General features: G+C 35.7%; 1 protein-coding gene across 2 annotated transcripts in view; it reads right to left on the reverse strand.

Moving 5' to 3' along the window:
• The window catches only part of LOC138315524 (RAB11-binding protein RELCH homolog), a 174,607-nt gene that overhangs the window by 147,763 nt on the left and 2,126 nt on the right, over positions 1–24,718 (reverse strand). The window contains exons 4-25 of one of the 2 annotated variants that reach the window (XM_069256609.1): positions 24,340–24,506; positions 23,875–24,063; positions 23,316–23,404; positions 22,763–23,062; positions 22,343–22,421; positions 21,753–21,851; positions 20,119–20,231; positions 19,742–19,832; positions 19,442–19,513; positions 18,498–18,638; positions 17,986–18,144; positions 16,997–17,011; positions 14,307–14,487; positions 13,823–13,979; positions 12,983–13,106; positions 12,462–12,510; positions 12,195–12,286; positions 11,760–11,866; positions 10,831–10,930; positions 10,373–10,455; positions 9,115–9,178; positions 6,225–6,363 (exon numbers count right to left, since the gene is read on the reverse strand). In XM_069256609.1, the coding sequence (XP_069112710.1) occupies positions 6,225–6,363; positions 9,115–9,178; positions 10,373–10,455; positions 10,831–10,930; positions 11,760–11,866; positions 12,195–12,286; positions 12,462–12,510; positions 12,983–13,106; positions 13,823–13,979; positions 14,307–14,487; positions 16,997–17,011; positions 17,986–18,144; positions 18,498–18,638; positions 19,442–19,513; positions 19,742–19,832; positions 20,119–20,231; positions 21,753–21,851; positions 22,343–22,421; positions 22,763–23,062; positions 23,316–23,404; positions 23,875–24,063; positions 24,340–24,506 (2,610 nt within the window). The remainder of the gene's footprint in view (positions 1–6,224; positions 6,364–9,114; positions 9,179–10,372; positions 10,456–10,830; positions 10,931–11,759; positions 11,867–12,194; positions 12,287–12,461; positions 12,511–12,982; positions 13,107–13,822; positions 13,980–14,306; positions 14,488–16,996; positions 17,012–17,985; positions 18,145–18,497; positions 18,639–19,441; positions 19,514–19,741; positions 19,833–20,118; positions 20,232–21,752; positions 21,852–22,342; positions 22,422–22,762; positions 23,063–23,315; positions 23,405–23,874; positions 24,064–24,339; positions 24,507–24,718) is intronic. The other variant, XM_069256610.1, reaches the window with a different exon arrangement.

Here is a 24,718-nt window from a genome sequence, read left to right on the forward strand (position 1 = left end):
AAATACCGACAAGAGCACACAATAAAATGCTTATAGAAATGATAACATTCCTGTTATTTAGGAACCTTTATCATAGATATACAGTAAGTATTCATAAAACCTGTATAGACATCGCTGAAATGTTGTTGCCAGTTAGTCTTCATCCATACACGTGTGTGGGGCATTCAAGTGACCATTTTGTTTTGAACATGGCGTTCTCGCTGTTTCTATTTGTACTTGGTAAAGATGTCCTAAGTTGCCCAATGCAATAAATTTATAGCTGATCGGATAGCTGTTAAGCATCAGATTGATGTGAAACAGTATTTTATTAGCGTCTGCAAAGACAAGTAGTAACAATCTGGCACAAAATTTTTATGAAATTAGTTGATTTTTTTTCAGCAAAAAACGTGGGGGCGCACTTATTAGAGGAGACGCTCTTAATAGGGAAAATACGGTACAAGGAAAATTATTTACATGTTCACTTTTATCAGTTTACTTGTACGTCAGCTATAAACATACATTTTAACTTTGACACCTAACTTTAAATCAGCTTTTGCTAATAGTACTAGTTTAAATATTGGCACAATTTCCTTCTCTTTATGCATTACACCTTGTCAGCAGACTACAGCAAAAAGATGTCATGTTTTGTTCCCATTTCTTGTTTATAGGGTTTATTACACATGTATATTGATTAAGCAAACATTTACCACTCCTACATATACAATCATCATACCAGTAAAGCAATAAAAAAACATTCTCAAAATTTTTTTTATCACATCATGGTGACTATACTGACTTTTTACAGTATCTATATGCTGCCACCCCTAATTCCTAACTTGAGTCCGTCTCTACCTTTGATCTGGATCTATCCATTCTATCTCCAGGGTGGTGACAGGATACTACCAGTGAACATACACAGTGCCTATCTCATATCTAATGAACAACCATTCAATGTACTCTACTTTTCCTTCATGTTGGTATCAAAATTGTTTATATACACATTTATTTACTGCAAATCTCATAGTAATATTAAAATTTAAGATAAAATTGACTTTGTTATGTCTCAAGATTTCTCATCATTAAATCATTTTATTTGCTTCTGTATCCCAAAGAAACAAAGGGAGACATGCACATACCTGGCAATGGTTGGTTTTATCTTATGTCTTGTTAATACCCAAGGTTATTTGAAGGTTATACTAGGTTTTTGTCGGGGAAATCCACAGTACTCACAGAACAAGAGGCCCAGAGGGCCTGTATCGCTCACCTGGTTTGTAATGCCAAGTAATGTTCTGAATACAGGTTCATTGTTTCTTTTCTGAAGGAATTTTAATATTAACCTCTAAATCCCCTATTGGGCCCCACCCCTCCCGCCCCCAGGGGGTCAGAGCCAAAATTTATACAAGTTCTGTTCCCCATCTTCCAAGGATGTTTATGGCCAAATTTGGTCACAATCCAAACAAAACTCTAGGACAAGAAGTGATTTATAGGATTTACCTCTATTTCCCCTATTGGGCCCCACCCGTCCTGCCCTCGGGGGGCCAGAGTCAAAATTTAAACGAGTTCTGTTCCCCTTCCCCCAAGGATGTTTGTGGCCAAATTTGGTTACAAACCATGCAGAACTCTATGACTAGTAGCGATTTAAAGGATTTACCTCTATTTCCCCTATTGGGCCCCGCCCCTCCTGCTCCCGGAGGACCAGAGCCAAAGTTTATACAAGTTCTGTTCCCCTTCCCCAAAGGATGTCTGTGGCCAAATTTGGTTACATTCCATTCAGAACTCTATGACAAGTAGCGATTTAAAGGATTTACCTCTATTACCCCTATTGGGCCCCGCCCCTCCTGCCCCCAGGGGATCAGAGCCAAAATTTACCCCTATTGGGCCCCGCCCCTCCTGCCCCCAGGGGACCAGAGCCAAAATTTATACCAAGTTCTGTTCCCCTTCCCCAAAGGATGTTTGTGGCCAAATTTGGTTACATTCCATTCAGAACTCTATGACAAGTAGTGATTTAAAGGATTATTTCCTCTATTTCCCCTATTGGGCCCCGCCCCTCCTGCCCCTGGGGGATCAGAGCCAAAATTTATACAAGTTCTGTTCCCCTTCCCCCAAGGATGTTTGTGGCCAAATTTGATTACAATTCATGTAGAGCTCTAGGACAAGTAGAGATTTAAAGGATTTACCTCTATTTCCCCTATTGGGCCCCGCCCCTCCTGCCCCCAGGGGGTCAGAGCCAAAATTTATACAAGGTCTGTTCCCCCTCCCCCAAGGATGTTTGTGGCCAAATTTGGTTACATTCCATTTAGAACTCTATGACTAGTAGCGATTTAAAGGATTTACCTCTATTACCCCTATTGGGCCCCGCCCCTCCTGCCCCCAGGGGGTCAGAGCCAAAATTTATACAAGGTCTGTTCCCCCTCCCCCAAGGATGTTTGTGGCCAAATTTGGTTACATTCCATTCAGAACTCTATGACTAGTAGCGATTTATAGGATTTACCTCTATTTCCCCTATTGGGGCCCCCGCCCCCTCCTGCCCCCTGGGGACCAGAGTCAAATTTACACAAGTTCTGTTCCCCTTCCCCCAAGGATGTTTGTGGCAGAATTTGGTTACTATTCATGTAGAACTCTATTACAAGTAGCGATTTAAAGGATTTACCTCTATTTCCCCTATTGGGCCCCCCCCCTCCTGCCCCCAGAGGACCAGAGCCAAAATTTATACAAGTTCTGTTCCCCTTCCCCAAAGGATGTTTGTGGCCAAATTTGGTTACATTCCATTCAGAACTCTATGACTAGTAGCGATTTAAAGGATTTACCTCTATTTCCCCTATTGGGCCCCGCCCCTCCTGCCCCCGGGGGATCAGAGCCAAAATTTATACAAGTTCTGTTCCCCTTCCCCCAAGGATGTTTGTGGCTAATTTTGGTTACAATCCATGCAGAACTCTAGGACAAGTAGCGATTTAAAGGATTTACCTCTATTACCCCTATTGGGCCCCGCCCCTCCTGCCCCTGGGGGACCAGAGCCAAAATTTATACAAGTTCTGTTCCCCCTCCCCCAAGGATGTTTGTGGTCAAATTTGGTTACAATTCATGCAGAACTCTAGGACAAGTAGCGATTTATAGGATTTACCTCTATTTCCCCTATTGGGCCCCGCCCCTCCTGCCCCGGGGGGGACAGTGCCAAAATTTATACAAGTTCTGTTTCCCCTACCCCAAGGATGTTTGTGGTCAAATTTGGTTAAAATCCATGCAGAACTCTATGACTAGTAGCGATTTAAAGGAAATGATGACGGACGGACGGACGGACGGACGGACGGACGGACGGACGGACGGACGACGGACGACGCACCATGGGACGACGGACGACGCACCATGACATAAGCTCACCGGCCCTTCGGGCCAGGTGAGCTAAAAACACAAACCAAGAAAAAGAACCATTACAGTTTGTTTGTTTTAGTTTAACATCCTACAAACAACCAGAGTCCATTAAGGATCAGCCAATTTTATATGTGGACAGAGTCAGAGTACCCAGAGAAAAACTACCAACCAGCAGCCAACACCTGGCAACTGCCTCATATGGGATTTAAGCTCTCAACCAAGAGGTGGAAGGTTTATAACCACCACAGACCCCGGTATGATTATTTAGTCCCCAAGTATATAACCAATGTTTCAAACTGACCAAGAGGTAACACAACCCTCACCTTATACATTTCCTGAGTATCAACTTATATCACTCTATACCAAGCTGGTAACATGAAGCCGAACAGACCAACCCAGTAGCTATAGTGTACAGCCTGCCTCAGTCTTGAGCAGCAGCCTTACTTCTCATCGTTACATCTCAGTCAAGTTATGACCACCCGTAGGATTTCTTCTCGTGAAACAACATTCAAACCTTGATAGATCACAGGCTTATTGTCGTTTTTTGGTAAATGTTAAATATAGAAACTGGGAAACAATAATCTAAGAATTACATGGAGTGTATAGGACTTTTTAGTATTTTTTGATCAAATTACCCCTATCATATCCTACTGTTCCCTGTTATATAAAACGTACAAGGTCATTCTCATATTATCAGTTACATTCACAGTCTCTTTTGTGTAGATACTTATAACGTCTAACTAGCAAAAATAAATCCAAAGAGTATGAATATACAAATGTATGTAGATAAGATAGGCTTAGCAATGTGGAGACATTTTTGTGTCCTCGTCTACACTGTGTCAGAGAGGATGAAATAAGTGCAAATGGATAAATCATTTATTTAAGGATTAACTTGAATAGATTTTTTTATGTTATGGAGATATAACACAAAAATCTGAGTCTACTCTAGAAGCGGTTTATGATGAGAGTACACTCAGATTTTTGTGTTATATCTCCATAACATAAAAAATCTATTCAAATTAATCCTTATAATTCAATTTATTTAATATAATCTCTTCAATATTCAGAATTCATTTTGGGACTATTTTGTCTATGAAATCATTACGCCGTCATCTCAGCCAATCAGAAGCAACGTTACAAACAGCGACGCCATTTTTTCCTTTATGGGCTGATAAAGTAAATTCTTAAGCCAATGAAAATGCTCGTAACAAGCAAAATTTAACTATTTCACTTTAAAGGATATTAGAATTCCCACAAGGATCCGAATTCTCATAGAATCTTGGATTTTAAAAAAGCTATTAGAGACATATAACATGATTTTCAAATTATTTGATGAGTAAAAATATTTCTAGTTCATAATTTTTTTTTTCATCAAAATTTGCGGTTCCATGCAACAGTGAAAACAAGAAAACTTTCCACACAATTGTATGTGCTGTAGCAGATTCATAGATACAACTGTCAAAGGAGCCAATCATCCCTGTAGATAAAATAGTACAAGACATAACATTTACACTATTTCTTATGGATTTCAGTGTGTAGGAGATACATGTATCTCACGAGACTATATCCCATTGGCAATATCCTGGTGATGATGTTGTACAGCAATGTAACTGACAGACTATATTGGTCCCTGTATTACCTGATTCCCTGCCACTTTTTATCTCCTCTGATGTATAGCACCACCATCTTGGTGACAGAAAATATCTGTCGTATAAAACCAATGTCTTCTCTATACTATTTTTTTTTCTGATTTCATGCACAAGCTATAAATCATTCACATATCCTTTTACTGTATAACACTGTAGGAGATATTTACATTAGAGAAGTACAAAAATCTCTGTATACTCCACAGGAAAGTACAAATTTCTCATTTCCTTTCTATATAGTGTGGACAGGAGCAGGTCCCCTGGTAGTATAGACATAACAGGCCAATATACTATAGAGGCACTGTATCAGCCATGCCACATGGTAGGAGTGGGGTTTTGTGGTCTATCAAATAACAGATGAAATAACAAATTTCTTTAACCAGTCATAAAAGCAACATGAAACTCCAACAACAAAACTTATATTTTTGTTTAAAGTACTGCAGCAGACTTATTCATAATTTTGCTATTTTTTCTCAAACAACTTTCTTTTAATTTGAAGCTAAAACCCTCACTGACAAAATCCTAAATATTTCTTGTTCAAATAAAACTTTCTGTACTAAAATGTATTAAAGCAAATTTGCCAGAAAAAGTTTATGTAATAATGGAATTCAAATATCAAAATCCAATAAGTTTAATGTTAAATGTTAAACTATTTTTTTTTATTTACTAAAAAAGAGAGCATATCTACCACTTTGACTCCCTATATCAAGAAATAATATTTATACAGTCATAACTACATTCACTCTAACAGTTCATGACCCTAAGTTCCCACTGAGGGAAAACTTATATGCTGCTCAATACAAAGGAATGATAGATTGCATGCTTTCAACATAGGAACATTGATGCCATCTACCTATTGGAATCTACAGAGAAGCATTAGAACATGTCTTGGATTCGTATGACTGATTCTCACAACAGAGACATGTTTTAGTGGTTGGAGACCTCAACGCCCAAATTCCTTTGGAGTTAAAGAAAAATTCAAAACAACAGATATAAATTCACTATAAAATAGTTTGCTGTATCTGTCCAAACATGATCTTCAGTAGAGCAGTGGTGAAAAATTTTACTTTATATATTGATGAATGAGAAATGAAAAAGATAGTTGGAAATGACCACATAACTTAATTGTAAAATTACACATGGGACCTTTGTATATTATTATAACCTTGTACCATTGAATCATCATTCAGGATAAATACAGCAAACTGTGTAAGAAAAAGCAGTACTCACATTCATCCCGAAAGCGAGGCTCTGCGTTTGGTCCGACACGTGCCAGGGTACGTATCAGTTCTGTTTGTATGTTGTGTTCATCTTTATAGGCAGGGTCATCCATGAAGGTCAAAAACTGCATATACACACGATCTAACATCTGTAAAAACAGTTAATACATATAACATTTTAAACAAATAACAACAAAATCGTAAACACAAACTACCATCCATGAAAAAATTAAACATAACCTAAAAATATATTGACAAACAATCGAAACTTAATTTTTATCATTAAGCTATCATTTTGAAGAATAAGATTTATTTGAAAAGCAACAATACACAAATATATAAATTTCTATTTATCATGTTTGTTGGTGACGATAGAAACATACAAACGAGCCTCGTCAATTTGACCATTTTAATTTATTTAAAGAAATGCACAGCTCCAGAATAAATATTTAAGGATAAGTAAGTGATTCAGAGGATACTCAAACAGTTTTATATTGGTGTCATGGACATCTAGTAATCAAGGCTGGACTGTAATACAAGATTGAACTAAACTAAAAGTAAGAAATCACAAAGCCAGACAAAACCCCCATGTTGAGACAGATGACCTAATACTTTTTACTCATTTGTGTAAGGGGAGTATGTTTTCACCACTCAATCAAGCTCCACTCAATCAAGCTACCCAGGTTTGATTAACCCATTCACCCCCAAAGACACATTTAAACTCTTCTGATTCTCACACTGGAAAAGTTCATCATGAATTTTCAGGGGTGAATGAGCTATTCCATCTTTGCATATTACAGAGTTAGCTCCCTTGCGGGTAGGTATTGATTGTTACGTCATTATTTTGTGTGCGCAATTCATGTCATTTCCTCCGAAAAGTATGACAAAGTCACAGTATAAAGTAGTGGTTGACAATTCATATTAAGCAATGCAAGGAACACCTTAGTTTAATATGTAAGTTTCAGAAATAGGTAAAGGTCATTTGTTGAACAAACTTGGTAGCCCTTTCCCAATGATATTTCACACCAAATATGGATGTAATCCTCTCAAGGATTAAGGAGAATAGGCTTTTGTATGAATAGTCTTACGCACAATGCATGATGCACGGCGCACAGTGCATGACGACGGACGAAACAGGAAGACAATTGGTCATCCTGACAATAGGTCATCCTGACCTTCGGTCAGATGACCTCAAAAGATTTATCAAAAATTTTATGGAACTTTTATGGTTAATCAAAGCATCTCATTTACTCTTTCCTTTTGACGTAAAAGTTCAGACAGACTAGCTACATCTTTAACAGAAAAATTAACAAGAGGCCCAGAGGGCCTGTATCGCTCACCTGGTTTTTTGTTAGTAATTATCACAAGACTCTGACAATTAGAAAAATAAGCAAAATTGACTCCCAAAGTTTAATTTTTAATCACAACCATACAATGATGCTATTGATACCATACAAATATGCTATCCAATACATAGGTTCAGAGACAAAGTAATTTATATGAAAATAGTAGCCTAATTGACCTTTTTGACCTCGCATATATTGCCATTTAAGGCCAGGGGGTCAGCCCTATCATTTGCGCAATTTTGAATTCCCACCCTATAAGGATGCTACCATTGCATTATGGGTTCTATACCATGCTTAGTTTCAGAGAAGTCGTTTATATGGAAATAGCCAAATTGGCCCCTTTTGACCCCGCCCCTCAGGCCCCCAGGGGGTCAGCCCCATTATTTGTACAATTTTGAATCCCCACCCTATAAGGATGCTACAATTGCATTATGGGTGCTATCCCATGCTTGGTTTCAGAGAAGAAGTCGTTTATATGGAAATAGCCAAACTGACCCCTTTTTACCCCCCCCTCAGGCCGCGCAGGGGTCAGCCCCATCATTTGTACAATTTTGAATCCCCACCCTATAACGATACTACAATTGCATTATGAGTGCTATCTCATGCTTAGTTTCAGAGAAGAAGTCGTTTATATGGAAATAGCCAAATTGACCCCATTTGACCCCGCCCCTCAGGCCCCCCGGGGGTCAGCCCCATCATTTGTACAATTTTGAATCCCCACCCTATAACGATACTACAATTGCATTATGAGTGCTATCTCATGCTTAGTTTCAGAGAAGAAGTCGTTTATATGGAAATAGCCAAATTGACCCCATTTGACCCCGCCCCTCAGGCCCCCGGGGGGTCAGCCCCATCATTTGTACAATTTTGAATCCCCACCCTATAAGAATGCTACCATTGCATTATGGGTGCTATCCCATGCTTGGTTTCAGAGAAGAAGTCGTTTATATGGAAATAGCCAAATTGACCCCTTTTGGCCCCGCCCCTCAGGCCCCCGGGGGGGTCAGCCCCATCATTTGTACAATTTTCAGTTAGTAGCCCATAAGGATGCTACCAGTCAAATTTTGTTGAAATCCGACCAGCGGTTATGGAGAAGAAGTCGATTGTTGACGGACGACGGACGCCGGACGCCGGACGCCGGACGCCGGACGCTGCGGTATCCCATAAGCTCACCTCGGTCCTTTGGACCAGGTGAGCTAAAAATAGGCTCTGTATCAGTTTTGAAATTTCATTGGTGTCAGTTTAAGGTTTTTGTATTTGATATATAATATATGCCACCACACAATTTAATAATGAATTGTTGGGTTTTATCAGTAAATATATCACGTTACTTTAATCCTGTAAGCAGACGGTCGGAAATGTAGTCGATTCCCCTGACAACATCTGCCCTATTTTTCACAGACGGAAACCACTACAGACACACTCAAACTGTCACTGAGACAAATCGTCTATGCATTTGACACTTTATTAGCTGGACAGCATTTAAACCGGAAAATGTCTGAAAGTTTCATAATCCACATATCACCATGATAACAGCAAGCTGTGCAGACTTACCTCCCTTAGGTTAATGTTTTCTATTATTGCACCTAAAGCTGGAATGGTTGACGTTCTCACAGAGCTGTAAATACATAAAGGACAAAGGTCAAATGTCATACAATCATCAAAAGGTCAAAGGTCAAAACCATAACATGGAGACTTCTAGACGTATACTTACCGTATGTTTTGACCTCGTTAAACTTAGTTCTGTTTTCTGCATGGCTTAAATCCCTACTTTGGCATATTTGAAAAGAACTGAGTTGATCTAGGATGAATAATTATACGACTCAAACATAATGAGAAGGGATAAAATTACTTTTACCTCACACAGCTATCAGAGGGAGGTGATAACAGACATAAGGAGTGATAACAGATAACTATTGGGTTGTATCAGTTTAAACATCATATTAACAGCCAGCGTCATTTAAGAACATGCCAGGTATACTCGTGGAGGAAAGCTGGAGTACTTGGAGAAAAACCACTGATCAGTGGTCAGTGCCTAGCAACTGCTCCACATGGAATTCAAACTAACAACCCAGAGGTGGAGGGCTTGTCCGGTACATCTTAGCCACTTGGCCACTGCTGCCCCTAGATAAGTATTAGAGTTCTTCGTGTATACATGTATTAATACATATATGATGATGTAACAAGAGGCCCAAAGGGCCTTAACGGTCATCTGATTACCTTGGCAACAGTTGAATTAATTATATATGGTGTCACTTTGTCAGGACCATGTCAGGATCATTTTCAATTTCTTTCCACAAATTTTATTTCAAACAAGAGGCCCAAGGGCCTTAACATATAGGAAATTAATTAGATATAGTGTCATGGTAGCCAGGTAGATCATTTCATCCAAGTTTCAGCCAAATCGCACCGGTAGAACTTGAGAAGAAGTTCAAAATGTGTTTTCAAGATGGTGGCTGTGGCGGCCATCTTGGATTTCGGATCGACCCGAAAAATAACAACACTTTGTCGGGACCATGTCAGGATCATTTCATGCAAGTTTCAGTTAAATCGCACCGATAGAACTTGAGAAGAAGTTCAAAATGTGTTTTCAAGATGGCTGCTGTGGTGGCCATCTTGGATTTTGGATCGACCCGAAAAATAACATCACTTTGTTGGGACCATGTCAGGATCCTTTCATGCAAGTTTCAGCCAAATTGCACTGATAGAACTTGAGAAGAAGTTCAAAATGTGTTTTCAAGATGGAGGCTGTGGTGGCTGTGACTATAGGTCATCCTGACCCTTTGGGTCAGATGACCTAAAAAGGACTTACATTTCTGGGTCGTTGCCGAGAGTAACCAAGGCAGGAAAGACTCGGGTAGACACAAGGTTCTCACCCACTCCCTTCACCAGGAGCTGAAACACAGGTAACAACACACCACATCAGTCATGTTACATCACATGAATATTGGTATTTCTACTAATGAAATATCACACAAAATATGGCAGTGAGATGACAAATTGAGCAAGTGTGAAACCCTTTCACATTTTAAACAGTAATCATATATGTATTAGCAATTGTCATTGAACATCATTGGGACCAAGATATTTGGCCCTTATAAACAGGGTTCTGGATTATACAGGTTTTTATTACAATAGAATAAGAAGGAAAATGCCATACATTAATGCCAGAATATACAGGGATCCAGATTAGAAAATAACACGTCATGTCGGGTTTTACCTTTATATGTTGAAATGGGTACACCAAAAATGATAAGAGCGGGCACTAACCTCAAACAAACGAGCTGCTGTGCTCCGCACCTGAGCCGATGTGTGGACCACACCCTCCCATAACACAGTCAACAATAACTCATGGTTACTAGGATTGGCACTAAAATGTCAAGGTCATCCAATCAAAACTTGGAATAACTATTTGTGAATCTATTATCTAAATACAAGTTAAAGGTCAAATAACATTAAGTTAGTAACTGTATACTGGTTTGGTTAGGACCATTACTGTTAATCACTTCATTTTCACATACACAATATTTCACAATAGACACATCTTTGTCATTTTAAATACAAACATTCACAATCATTGGTTCTTGCTGACAATAGGGCATTCAGGAATACGTTTTATACAATTATATGAAAAACATTTGAGCTCACATTAGTACGGAAGCGTATTAGGCTCACGTACGAAAATATTTTTCAGGATAACGAAAATGTTTTTTTTGGCGGCCACCATTTAATTATTTGGCGGCCGCCAGATAATCAAGTGGCGGCCGCCAGATCAATTAAGTGGCGGCCGCCAGATAATAAAGTGGCGGCCGCAACTTAATTATTTGGCGGCAGTCAAATAAAACATTTTCGCTTTCCTAAAAAATATTTATGTACGTGAACCAAATACGCTTCCGTACGTTAGAGGTCTCTCATGAAATATTTGAAAAAATGTGTCTAACGCAAATAAAAGCTATCATAATAATAACATAATTAATAACATACCATTCCAAAGTGATCCAAAATTATATTGTAGTACAAGATCAAGGTCACACATATTTATTTATAAAAAATATACAATCAAAGCATGACCCTTGGTCATATTCAAAAACAAGGTCACAGATTACACCAATTACATACAATCTCAGAAAAAACACTAGGGTTTCTTGGACTTTCAAATTACCATATAACACGGTAAGTAAAAGTATTCAATTGTGTACCTTATCTCAATGAAGGCTGCCTTGAGGCTGTCGAGAGGTGCTTGGTACACCGACACCATTGTCAACATCTCCTGTAGAAACTGTGTCAGCTGCTGCCGATCCTCCTCCTGAAGGTCAAGGTCATTCAAATAATTTACAAAAAAAGTTGACATTTTCCAATGTTTTTCATAACCCCAAATGTAAAGGAGAACATATTCTTTCAAAACTAAAGACAGTCTCAATGTGATGTTTATCATCATTATATCAATGATTAAAACAGAATATTTATATGGAGAAAGATTTTTTTTTTCCAATGCTGAGACTTGCCTTAATATGATTTACTTAATAATGAAAATTCAATCCCAATTTCCATATAAATATGGTATATCAAACCTGCATCGAGTCTGCTGTACTAAACATGTGTAAAGTATAACCTACATATTGCCTGTAACTTACACCATTGAAAGCACTAAGTACACCACCAGCATACACTGGTACAATACAGGTGGTCACCGACGTCTGCTTGGCATTCGCATACGCCTGGTATTCTGCAAGGGGGGAAAGGAAAAAATATAAAATGAATTGGACATCTCCCTCAAAGCACAAATCTTTTCTCAATCCATTTATTTTACTTTAGAATCTTTAACAAGAGCATTGACAACTGATACATCTTTACACTTTTCCATTCTGTATTGACTTGAGACAAAATCAACAACTACTTACCTACATGTTCATCTGTCAACATCATAAGCTCTATAAATTTTGGTCGAATCTAGAAAAAAAAAGTACAATTAATCTCATAAATGTTTAATTGAAACCATGAATCGTCTTCAAAATTTCACTGTTTTCAAAATTTAGTGAAAATAAAAAATTGCAGCAAAATTTGTTCGACATCTTGGAAACTCTATAATCAATATCACAAACAATTCAATATTTGATGAATTAGTTTTCTTAAGTAAGATAATAAGAATTATCAGCTATGGTACTCTTTTCCACTGATCTACATTATTTCTTTACTATCTAATTCTTTTCTTATATTTTAGGTGATTTTATATGATAAATTATTTTTAAATGATAAAATTGGATTCTTTTTCACAAATAAGGAAGACAAGTCAGGAGATATCTTAAAATTTGGTGTGCCATGGATAATTCTGACCTTTGATGTATTTTTTATCTTGGATTGACGCCAAAGAGAGAACAACGATGCCACTCAGATTTGAGTAACAGTAGGATTACTTATATACCTTCTTTTCTGTGAATGTTTTGCCAAATGTCCGACAAATTTTGAAGAAACATTTGCACTGGCATGTGGTAATACGCGGGGATGACAATCCAGCACCCATGGAGATTTCGATCAGACGCGGGATTCTGAAACACACGCATTAAATATGATTTATAGCATGTCATTGTCATGTCATTTTCATAGAGATAGTAAAAGTTACGATTTTCACATGAGAATCGTGACATAATAATGCAAAAACATCATCAGATTTTGGTTTTTGTCCGTGGATAAGTCGACTGGTGTATAAGTCGCACTCCCAATTTTCAGGGAAAAAGTCGCGACTTATGCTCCGGAAAATATGGTAATAATTTTTGCTAAAATGAAATTGAAGTTTCTGAAGGGTCAACTGAAAACATTAACAATGAAACAAGAATTGACAATTGTCTATAAGATCTAGCATGTCAAAGTTTTCGCCTCCATTGACGTCACAAACAGGGCACAAAGGGACAGAATAGACATTAGTGTAACATCATGTCCATCCATTCCATGGAAGACATAAAAGGACATTCACCTCTGAAGACACATTTAGACTCTTCTAAATCAAAGACTATATCAGTTCATTATGAGATCTTAGGGATGAATGAGTTCGAGATCTTTACTTCAACAGTCTATAATTTTCCCTTGTCAGCATGCCAGTGTGAAGCCCGTGGCTAACTTCACTAAGGGCAAGCCTACCAAGTGGTTATGGAGGTACAAATATCCATGAGTAGATATTGTATATATATATACACATGTTATTAATATTCACATAATAAGGAGAAATGACAAAGATTTTTTTTTCAAAATAAGCAATAGTACTTACAGGTTATTTACGACCCAGTTGAAGTTGTCCCAAGGTTCAAACCATTCCTGTGTTATATGGTCCTCGTATAGATGCATAAGGGCGGATAACTCTTGACCTCCTCCTACTACTGTTTTCAGATCTGACAATGCTGAGCTTGGTTTTGGAAACCGTGATGCTGAATTAGATTGAAGACAAGAATATAACAGCACTGCAATAGTTTTAATAAGAAGGTACCTTTTTTATTGTTATACCTCTCTGAAAAATAAGAGGATTATCACAGACAAAAACATTTAAATCTTCTGGATTTGTTATACTAGATAGTGTTTAGATATTGTTATTAGAATAACAGTAGAAACTTGAAGTGTATATTTGTAACAAAGGTCATTTAATTTTTAAATTGTTTATGCTTTTAAATATTAACACAAAGTTGGTCGACTATAATGTAGAAACTGTTATTTACCCAAACAATACCATTATCACAATAAAACAATAAACAGCTTACCGTCCACTGGTTCTGATGAGCCTAGCACTTCACTCAGCTTACTAACAAAAGGGGCGGATTTGATCATAGATATAAACAGGAAGGGCACCAGCTCCTGAAGGGCCATCATGAGTAGGAGAAATCGGCCTTCGTTCAGCGGTATTGTCACACTGTTAGAGGCCTTCTGGGCTGCTAGAGCACACTATCAAAATAAAAGTAGTGCCTAGTGTTAGTGTCTGTAGTATATCTCTCTTATACTGGTATGTACTCTCCTTATAATACCTCAGTTATCTCCCTTTATACAGCCTCTGTTGTCATGGAGACAATATATTGGGGTAACCATGGCATTATAAAGAAGACACACCCACCAGTCCATGGTGTAAAAATTCAACAGACAATTAACATGTACAGTGGAACAATTGTTTAGTATTGATCTCTTTTCTACAGTTAAGGTATCAGTTATCATTACACATGCACATGAATTGCTATACATAGTAACACTGTTGAGACTATTTACAATACATTTTACACTTTAAGCCAGTGAGTATATCTGTGAACATCATGATCAACAACAATATTGCATGAACAACATCAATTAACTTTTCTGTATGAGTGGCATTGACCATTTCGAAATTTCAAGAATGAAATGGTTTGTTTTATCAGCAACAAAATAAAAGTGTGAAAATGGACTGTACATGTAAAAATATGAATCTATTTAAATCTAGTAGAAATATGCACATCTGATAAAATCTATTGAGACCAAACAAAAATAAAATTAAGCTGTTTGAAGCTTTTTTAAAAAAAACTGATAAAAATTATATTATTAGCAAAGCAATCTACTTTAGGGATCTACTGAAGATATATACAGAGGGTCTGAATATACATTAAAAAAATAATTTAGAGGGTTGAAGCAGAAAATGTTAAATGCTCTGGTTAACAGTTTATATGGATTAACCTACACTAGTATTATATATTTACTAAAGACACTACTGTAAAAAAGTTGATCACTGGAGTACACAAGAAAACACAGATTAATATTTACAAACTGATATAAAACAGTATACATCATATATTATGTTATCAGTATATGATATGATAAACAGGAATAAATTTTAGAGGCTTAGGGTTCAGTTTAATCAACGTTCCTTAACTTTAAGGAATACCTTAACTTAAAATTCATATGAAAGCATTACAGAAGTTAAGGAAAGTTGCTTAACTTTAAGATAGTTTCCTTATCTTAGCAACATGGATATTTCTAAGTTATAATAATAAGTAATAACCCATTATATTAGAGTTTACATATTTATCATAACACTAATTTTTTCACATTTTTCCAACCAGAAATCTCAGGAATAGAAATGACTTTCACTACTCTAAGTAAACAGTATCACAGAATTGATAACAACCAAAAATCTAAATATGATTTCAAGGCATTACAAACCTATTTGAAAGCAATAATTTTTAAAATTAAAAACCAACATATAAGCTTGACTCGGAACCACTGGCACAGACAACAGATAACTACTCAGTAGTCCCTTCACCCAAAGAATCATACCTTTCTTAGATAGTGTCATTATCAGGTATTTGTTGTAGGTAATACATGTTGTGTAATAAATATATGATTTCCTTTAATCCATGAAACTGAATGACTTAAAAATTGCAAACTAAAATGAGGGAGAAATTCTTTAACATTAAAGCTCTTTCTCCAATTCTTGTTGATGACTTTTGCATAAATTACATAATTAATCAATAAAATCAAAAGAAAAGACAATTTTTATAGTTCATATTCAGACCTAAACCTGTTCATCCCCTGTAAAACAATAGCTGTCTCTGTTAAACATGGCACATTGTATCTATAAAAGCTATGATTCTTGTGTCAGAGAAAAAATTTAATGTTGTCAAATGTTGAAAGCATCAGTATGGAAAACGGGTCTTCAACACAGAAATTTGTCACCTTGGAAACTGAAAAACACTGACAGCAGAAAGGTAGAATTAACATAGTAAACAAATACAGTTATAAATGAATGATCAGTCTAACATTGGTCATAATCAAACCTGACGGATCAAAATCAGGAGAGAGTATAATTATCTATCTTGCAAAGTTATAGACCTCCAATAATATCAGAGTTCTGCTGTGGTTTGTCATGATTTCACAATTAAACATTCATGTTCATTATGATAAAATGTATACGGCAAGTACAGAACAAAATGGATGCAATATTTGTAAATTTATCAGTAAAAGTTCCCACATAAATGTTCAATATTGCTTGGTAAAGGAGGTCTCATAATAAACTTTTGCAATATCAAATTATGGATTACAAATATAAATATAATAAAATGTAAAATGTCACAAATACTTCAAGCAAAATTTAGCCACATTTTATTAAAAACCTGGAACCTGTTATTTTTTGAAATCTGTCAGATATGAAGTAAACACAATGGTAGTTTAACAATGGAACTTACAGGTAGAAATGGGGAATCATCAGATAGAAGTAAAACTAGAGAGTCTGTGGCAGTCGTGTGAATAAAATTTCAGATATTGTGTAAAATGGTTGTGATAAGAACAATAATTCTGCAGTCTTTTGATTTCATCCTATAGACCAATGATTATCTATAATTAGTTGATAAAGTGTGATATCTGAAACAATAGAGTGTGATTATACGGCACACCAAACTTTCTGGCAGGCGTAGCTACCATGTTTATACTATACCTGGCGAGAGGCCAACTGAAGGTAAACAGCATCATAGGCGATGTAGTCATTTATCATAGAATTATACAATCTCACCTTAACCATCTATACAAACTATGCTTCTATCATTTCATACTAAAATGATAGGTAAATGTACTGAAATGCTTGTCTTACTTTATCCTGCTTACATCTGCTGATCTGGTTTTGAATTTTCAAATTGCAGTACAGAGTTACCTGCCCTTGACAGCAGTTACTGATACAGCAAATTTGTTCAAAAGATATTTAGGATAAAACAATGTAATTTTCTCCTACAGACTATTGACAAAGAAAAATTATGCTCCTTTCCCATATTATCCCATATTACAAGAATTCGCCGTAACTATTGAACTATTTTAATTGACTTAACCAATGTCTACTGAGAAAGATGTTTTAAGATGCATTATAAATGTAATGTTAACATCGTATTACATTTATTTTATACCAAAACGTTAAACTCTTGCTGTACACCTAGCAGTTCCATTGTTTTCAGAATACAAATAATACACATTTAAGCACAATTAGATAAAAAATTAAAATTAGATAAATAAAAGGTACACCAGACTAGCACTAAATTAATCAGAAAAGCATCCCCCTGTGTCATCTTGTTTGTCTCAGTATTTAACAAAATCATATAAACCTTTATTTATGCAATCCCAAGAAATAATGTATGTCCTTTATCAGTGGCCTAGATTTTATGAATCCTATTTTTTCGTTTGATTTCAACCACAACTTGATCACTGACTTAACTTTTGACTTGACCTTTAACTTGACCTTTGACTTGAACTTGGTTCACAATCAAATACAAGAACTGTTTTAGTATTAAACCTGAAAATTTCTAGCCTCTTTACCCAAATTTCATTCTTTGTTTAAAACATGCATTGATGTACATCCCCTTATTAATTCCTGTAGATGACACAAGGTGGCGCTGGTGAGCCAGGGTGAGAAGCAAAGATATATGGAATTGCCTTAACTAGTTCTTCCAGATCCTTGAGAATGGTATTAATTAGATTATGTTCCAACTTGTCAAGCTCCTGTGCCCAGACAGCAAACGCAGGAAGAAAGACTTGTTGTGCTGCAGTGATCACTCGCTCCGAGTTGTCCTTTAGGGCCGTCTGCAAAAGCTCGAACCCCTGTTGATACAAAATGTATTTTGATATATAAACCTCAGAATGAATTAAATGCATGTAATGTATTTGCATATTACAAAGTTATTTGCCCTTGCAGGTAAGTATTGATTGTGATATCCTGTGTTTGTGAGCGTAACATCATACTTTCCTGAAAAAACAACGTGAATTTTGCACACAAAAAGTAATGACATCACAATGGATACCTACCACCAAGGGAGCTAACTCTGTAACATGCTAAGGCGGAATAAGGTTATGAAGATTCTCTTTCTGACAGATTGACAGACTATCAGACTATACTAGCTGTATCGGTATCACAGATAAAGCCTTAGAAGAGAACCTAACAGATCTTGACGTACCTGAGTAAATTTGTCAGTATCACAGATAAAACCAAAGAGCAGACCCAGACTCCGGACAACAGCCTCCCGAACCTCCTCATCCTTGTCATCACTCAACATCTGTTGTAGCATGGACAGCACTAATGAGCTCAGGATTTCATTCTGAAAAAAGAGTGGGAACTTTATAGATATCATTAAAGTGAACAGTCGGGCAAGGATGGCTAAAGTCGGTAAAAATGGTGTGAATGTATCCAGTATAATTTCTTATGAAATAGAAAAAATAAAATCTCTCGTCAAAATCTGTCTGCGCACGAAGAAATTAATTTAAAGTTTAGGAATCCTAAAACGTCCTCCCGGCTGACTATGTCCGTGGTTACATTTCCACGCAGCCTCGCTTTCAATGCTTTCAACTTTTCTTAATTTCAATGGTCAGAACTGGGAAACGTAAGCAGAACTTGACGGTCGTATTAATATGAGAGAACTTTTGGAAGGCCAATGAACGCATTTAGACTGGTTTTCTTTGCCCGACTATTCACTTTAACTGAGCTCGGAATTTCAATCTGAAAACAGAGTGAACTTAACACCATCAACAAGTTCCGATCTTAATTTAAATTTAAAACTAGAGTGTGAACTTTATAGATATCATATATTTAGCTCAGAATTTCAATCTGAAAACAGAGTGAACTTAACATCACCAGTAAGTGAGCTCTAAATTTCATTTAAAAACATGTTGTGTACTTAAAAGACATTAATTAAAATGAGCTTGGAATTTCATTCTTAATCATTTTGAGCTGTACAGTCAATCTAAAAGTAAAAAAGCAGTTTGTTGATAATAATGAATTTAGATTAATTGTTTATACATTAAATTAGATTATACAGAAACACTTTTTTTCTATGGTAAGTTTTACAACATCTGATTGGCTAAGAAAAGTACATTTTGTTTTACCATCCAATGAAATACTTACAGGCAGATATGAAGCCAGGGCTCCACACGCCTCTGCCACGAGGATTCTCCTCTCTGCGTACTTATGACTGATCTGTACGAGTTAACAGAAATACTTTCAGCATGCATTAAAAAATGCCATGTCAATTTGGACCATTAATATATTTTCAAACTCTTTGGAATAAATAAATTGAAACAAACAAAATATTAATTTAATCGGAAAGCTTAAAATGAAAGGAAAATCAGGCAATTCTTAATGACCGGTTTTAGATACAATAGTCAAATTATGAATGAAGTAATCTGTTACAATTTAGAAAGTTACCTGTTCCCAACACTGTGGAAGGAGTTCCTCCAGTAGGCGAGCCTGTCCTACATGTTGGGCGAACGCTACACATCCGGTCAAGATCATCTGTCTGTGTAAAGAAACAATAATACACTAGTAAATGATAAACAAATGCTCACAGAAACATGGATAAATATCGAACACAAAAACCAACAAAGGAAATGAGGTTATTGTACTCGGATAAATTAAAATATATATCTTTGTAATAATCTAACATTTAGGGATTTGATCATATAAACAAAATCCAGTTCTGGGATTAATTAAAGGGACTTTAAAAAAAATCATTTTTTTTTTTCCATTTTACATATTAATACATATTATACAATCAACAGAGAAAAATAACATAAGCATCATACCTTTGTTCATCGTCTGGTTTCTTGATGAGGTTAAACAAGATGTTAAGAAGTTTGTCTCTCTCCTTGGAGTCTGGATGTAACATGGCTGTACACAGAATCAAGGGTATTAACTCCTGTCAAAAAAAAACAAAAAAAAAAAAAAGGGTATTGACTCCTGTCAAAACAAAAAACAAGGGCATCAACTCCTGTCAAAACAAAAAACAAGGGTATTAAATTCTGTCAAAATAAAAAAACCAAGGGTATTAACTTCAGTCAAAATCATAAACAAGGGTCTTAACTCCTGTTAAAATCAGAAACAAGGGTATTAACTCCTGTCAAAATCAAAACCAAGAGCATTAACTCCAGTAAAAATCATAAACAAGGGTATTAACTCCAGTCAAAAATTCATAAACAAGGGTATTAACTCCAGTCAAAAAATCATAAACAAGGGTATTAACTTCAGTAAAAATCATACATAAGGGTCTTAACTCCTATCAAAATCAGAAACATCAAGCACGCATGTAGAGCAGCTTTTCATTTGTGGACCTATAAGCTTAAATAATTGGTTCTCTTTCATAACTAAAACTCATGTAGACTTTCTTTGGATTTATTAAAGGGACAATTCAGTCTAAGAGTACATTAAAACAAGAGCTGTTGGAGAACAGCAAAGCTCGCCTATTCAGAAGAAGTTGATGTTCAAGTATTTACTATTTAAACATGGAAATATGACAAATTAACAGACTCAAAAATCCCCTAAAGGGCCCCAAATTGGTTGTATTATCACGTTCAGCATCCATACACATTAGGAAAATAAAATCATAAACATTTATGATGACTTAAGCTTAAACAATAGACAAAATAGAAACTTGCTCAAAAACTTAAACGTGAAATGGGACGCCAACGCTGACGCCGACGCCGGGGTGACAACATTAGCTCCCCCTATTCTTCGAATAGGCGAGCTAATTTGCATATATATCGGAAACAAACCAGTTCTAATGGAAATTAGATAAGATGGTTTTACTGTGATATGCCAGGAAAGCCCACTGTAGTGAAATGTATGTGAAATGTTCAAACTCCCTTGCTATTCGCCATTACACATTGTGGTCGGACTTCTTGTATGCCAAACCCTGGCCCATGCCAGTGTAGTAAAGAATTTTTTGTCTAGAATTACTCAAATCGCTCTTACAGTTGTGTGTTTACATTATTAGGTGCATGTTTTTGTCTAAATATAATTTCACCAACACCTCGGTGGTTATGTACATGTACTGCATTTGTTTAACATACGTGACTTTGGCTCGGGTATAGGTACAGCATACATGTTATACTTGCTTAATCGTATTGATCAACGATTTGGAATTTCAACGGCATCAATCAAAATACTTAACATTATTGTGGAATTCGTCAATATTTCTTGTTATATGATTCATAAGGAATGTAGAACAATATATTTATGTCATATTTTGCTTCATGGTTAAGTAACAGAATTAGCCTCATTGAATTGTCCCTTTAAGTAAGACTGTTTCCTGATCTTGAGACCTGATTAAACAAAATTTATTTAGGCCAGAAAAAGAAAATGTGTGATAATCCATTTAAAACATTTTGCTCGTCTACAAATACAGAAAAAATTATAAAGCTCTATGTTTCAGTTTACTTACCTCCCTTTTGGCTAGGAGAACATTGGGCACTATATGAGGTAGACAGCGACCTAACATTAAAACCACGCTGTCCTTGTTAAAGCTGGCAATCTGTGACATCTGAAATGTGTAGATAATAACATGAATAATTATATGTAAACAGGAAAGTCCCGGTAGAAAAAGATCATTGTTTCCTAACACACGAATATTAATGTTACATACATTTTTCAAATGGAAAAGTTGCAGATCCTTTTAAAAGGGAGGAAAGAAAATCATTCAATTTGGTGATTCAAATATTAACTTTTAACATGGTATGATATACTCAAGCCAAAACTATTTTCTAACTAAAGATTGCAGAAAAAACAGCTTCAGTACACCCCTGTATTACCATACCATGACATCTACAGAAAGTAATGTTAGTGTGTTGACAGTAATCCATTTTTATTTGACTGATTTTTAAATACATATACTAAATACTAGTATTGAGATTTTGAAATGTTTCAAATGAAATAATTTTCTTATCTAAAATGTTGAATCATTATGTGGTTGATTTGTGAATGTAGCAATTACCATGTTATTACACACCTTAAGGGAGACAATTCACAACTTACCTCGCTAACAATCCTGTTGTCTTTGGAGACGTGAAAGCAAACATCTAACAGAGCCTTCTTAAAGGTGGGTGGTAAGTGTCTGTCATAATGGGATAGAGAAGTATCAGATTACATTCAAGTTGTACATAGTACATGCATATTGTTTTGAAAATCAGACATTAAAATGAATTCTGATCATAAGCTTCCATGATTTTATGAAACACTCAAAAGGTCGCTTTTTTTGTTAGTAAAGTTACATTTTTCTTAATATCAGGTCATTGGTGAAAATTCTTTATTAAATGAACAGAAAAATCTGGACTAATTTAGATATATATAAGCCTAAGAATAAACAAGAACAAAACCGATACAAAACCACCTACCAACCACTTTTAACATTTCATAATTACTATTAATATCAGTATTTCAGCATTTGACCTATACCTTTTGTTTGGATTGTCTTTCTCCTCCATGTCTTCTTCCTTTTTTCTATTTGGCGTATCTATGACAAAAAAATCACTATTCCTATCTTGGTCCACAGAATGTTTGCTATCATTGGGATCTGAACCCATATTGTTCTGTATTGAGTCTATGTCATCATCACCATGGTTACTATCCATTGGTGTGTGTGCCTTCACATCAGCAGTATTCACACTCTTTGAGGGAGAAACATCACTAATGTCTCCATTTTGTTGTGTTATTGATTTTTTTGTGTCTAAAGTGTCTTGTAGTTCTGTTTTTAATCTGAAAATGATAAAATAAAAAATAGCACCACCAAATTGACAACACATCTTGAGATACAACTTTACACAATGAATAACTAACAAGCATTTACTTACATAAAACCAACAGCTCAATTTTCCTTGAGAATTGTGCTCCATTAGCTGAGTGATAAACTTGAATCACATTTATTTCAGTTAGATATACCACTCCATTCACATTGAATCTATATCTTGTGTTCTGATCAGTGATTATAATGTTATGTAAATCATCTTACCTTGACATCTCTGAGAGTTGGTTTTCTAGATCTACTTTCTCTGTTTGTATTAAAACTATTTGGTCCTCTAGTTGTTTGATCTGGGAATCCTGGAAAAATATTTGGATTTGAATACCTCAATTTTTGTTGTTTGTTTTGTTATTCTTTCAACAATAAGTAAAACTGGAAAAAATTTCATGATCTGCCCTATAAAATGACAAATAATTTTCGTTACAACAACAGTGTATCAATTAAGTGTACCAATGTACAAAGGAGACATTTTTATCTGTGACTTGATTATTTCTTACACTCAACTAAAAAATAGCAATAATAACATAAGATTTTAATCATCAATATCAAGGATGTCTGAGAAAAGCAGGGCCAATGATATAAAAAAACGTTGGAATTCAGAGGTGAAAAAAGAAGTGTGAATTATCAGAATTCTGAATATGGCTCTCAGAATAAGAGTGAATTATCAAAATTCTGAATATGGCCCTATGATTCAAAATCACATAAACATACAGTATCCCTATACAAATTTTGTTATTATTGTATGTTTAGCAGATTTTGAATCGCCTACCAACTGTTCCTTCATGGTGACCCACTCTTGCTCTAGTTCTCCAATACGATCCTCCTCCATATTTACCCAGCATTCAGCATTGCTAGTTTCTACTTCCTGTGTACCATGGCTACCATAGTCCTTGTAGAGATGTAGGAGGTCTGGAGGTTTTGGAATGTTTAATCCAACATCATCCCAGTCTTCAAAATCCTGGACAGTAATGAAATTTTGGAATCAAATTTTATAACAAATGCATTTATTTATATATATTTCCTTCTCATTATGGAAATTTCTTTATATACACATATTTTTTTCCCGATACAGCTTTTCTTCACAACATTGAAATTAAACTTAATCCGGGGCTCATTTTCTCTTTACAATGTAAGAATTCAAATCAAAATTAACTTCAACTATTTATGAATCATAAAGTAATTAGCTAAGTTGGTAATTAAATTTTCTTTTAACCAAACAAAGCTACCAACTTACTTGATCCTCATTCTCTTCGCTGAATGTGACAGATGTTAGTTTGTAGTTGTTCATAAGGAGATATTCGTTCACAAGGTAATTAAGTGCTCGTTTGTCCAGAGGTCGAATTGGGTCATCCTTTCCAACCTGAGTAAATCCTTCTGTCACATTTTCTGTACATTCATTTTCTACAAATGGACAATAGACAGTTCAGAAGAAAATAATATCATTCACGAGACTCGAAACTCATACACAATACACTGAACTTTAAAATACAACAATTTATTACATACTAATTTGATGTTCTTTGTTATCTTAATGATGAGATTTTTATTATTATACATTCAGTCATTAACATTTAGGAGAATTATGATTCTAGTTTTAAATTTAACTTCATTAA

Source organism: Argopecten irradians, chromosome 2 (assembly GCF_041381155.1).
Source record: "Argopecten irradians isolate NY chromosome 2, Ai_NY, whole genome shotgun sequence".
In the NCBI taxonomy this organism is placed as follows: Eukaryota; Metazoa; Mollusca; class Bivalvia; order Pectinida; family Pectinidae; genus Argopecten; species Argopecten irradians.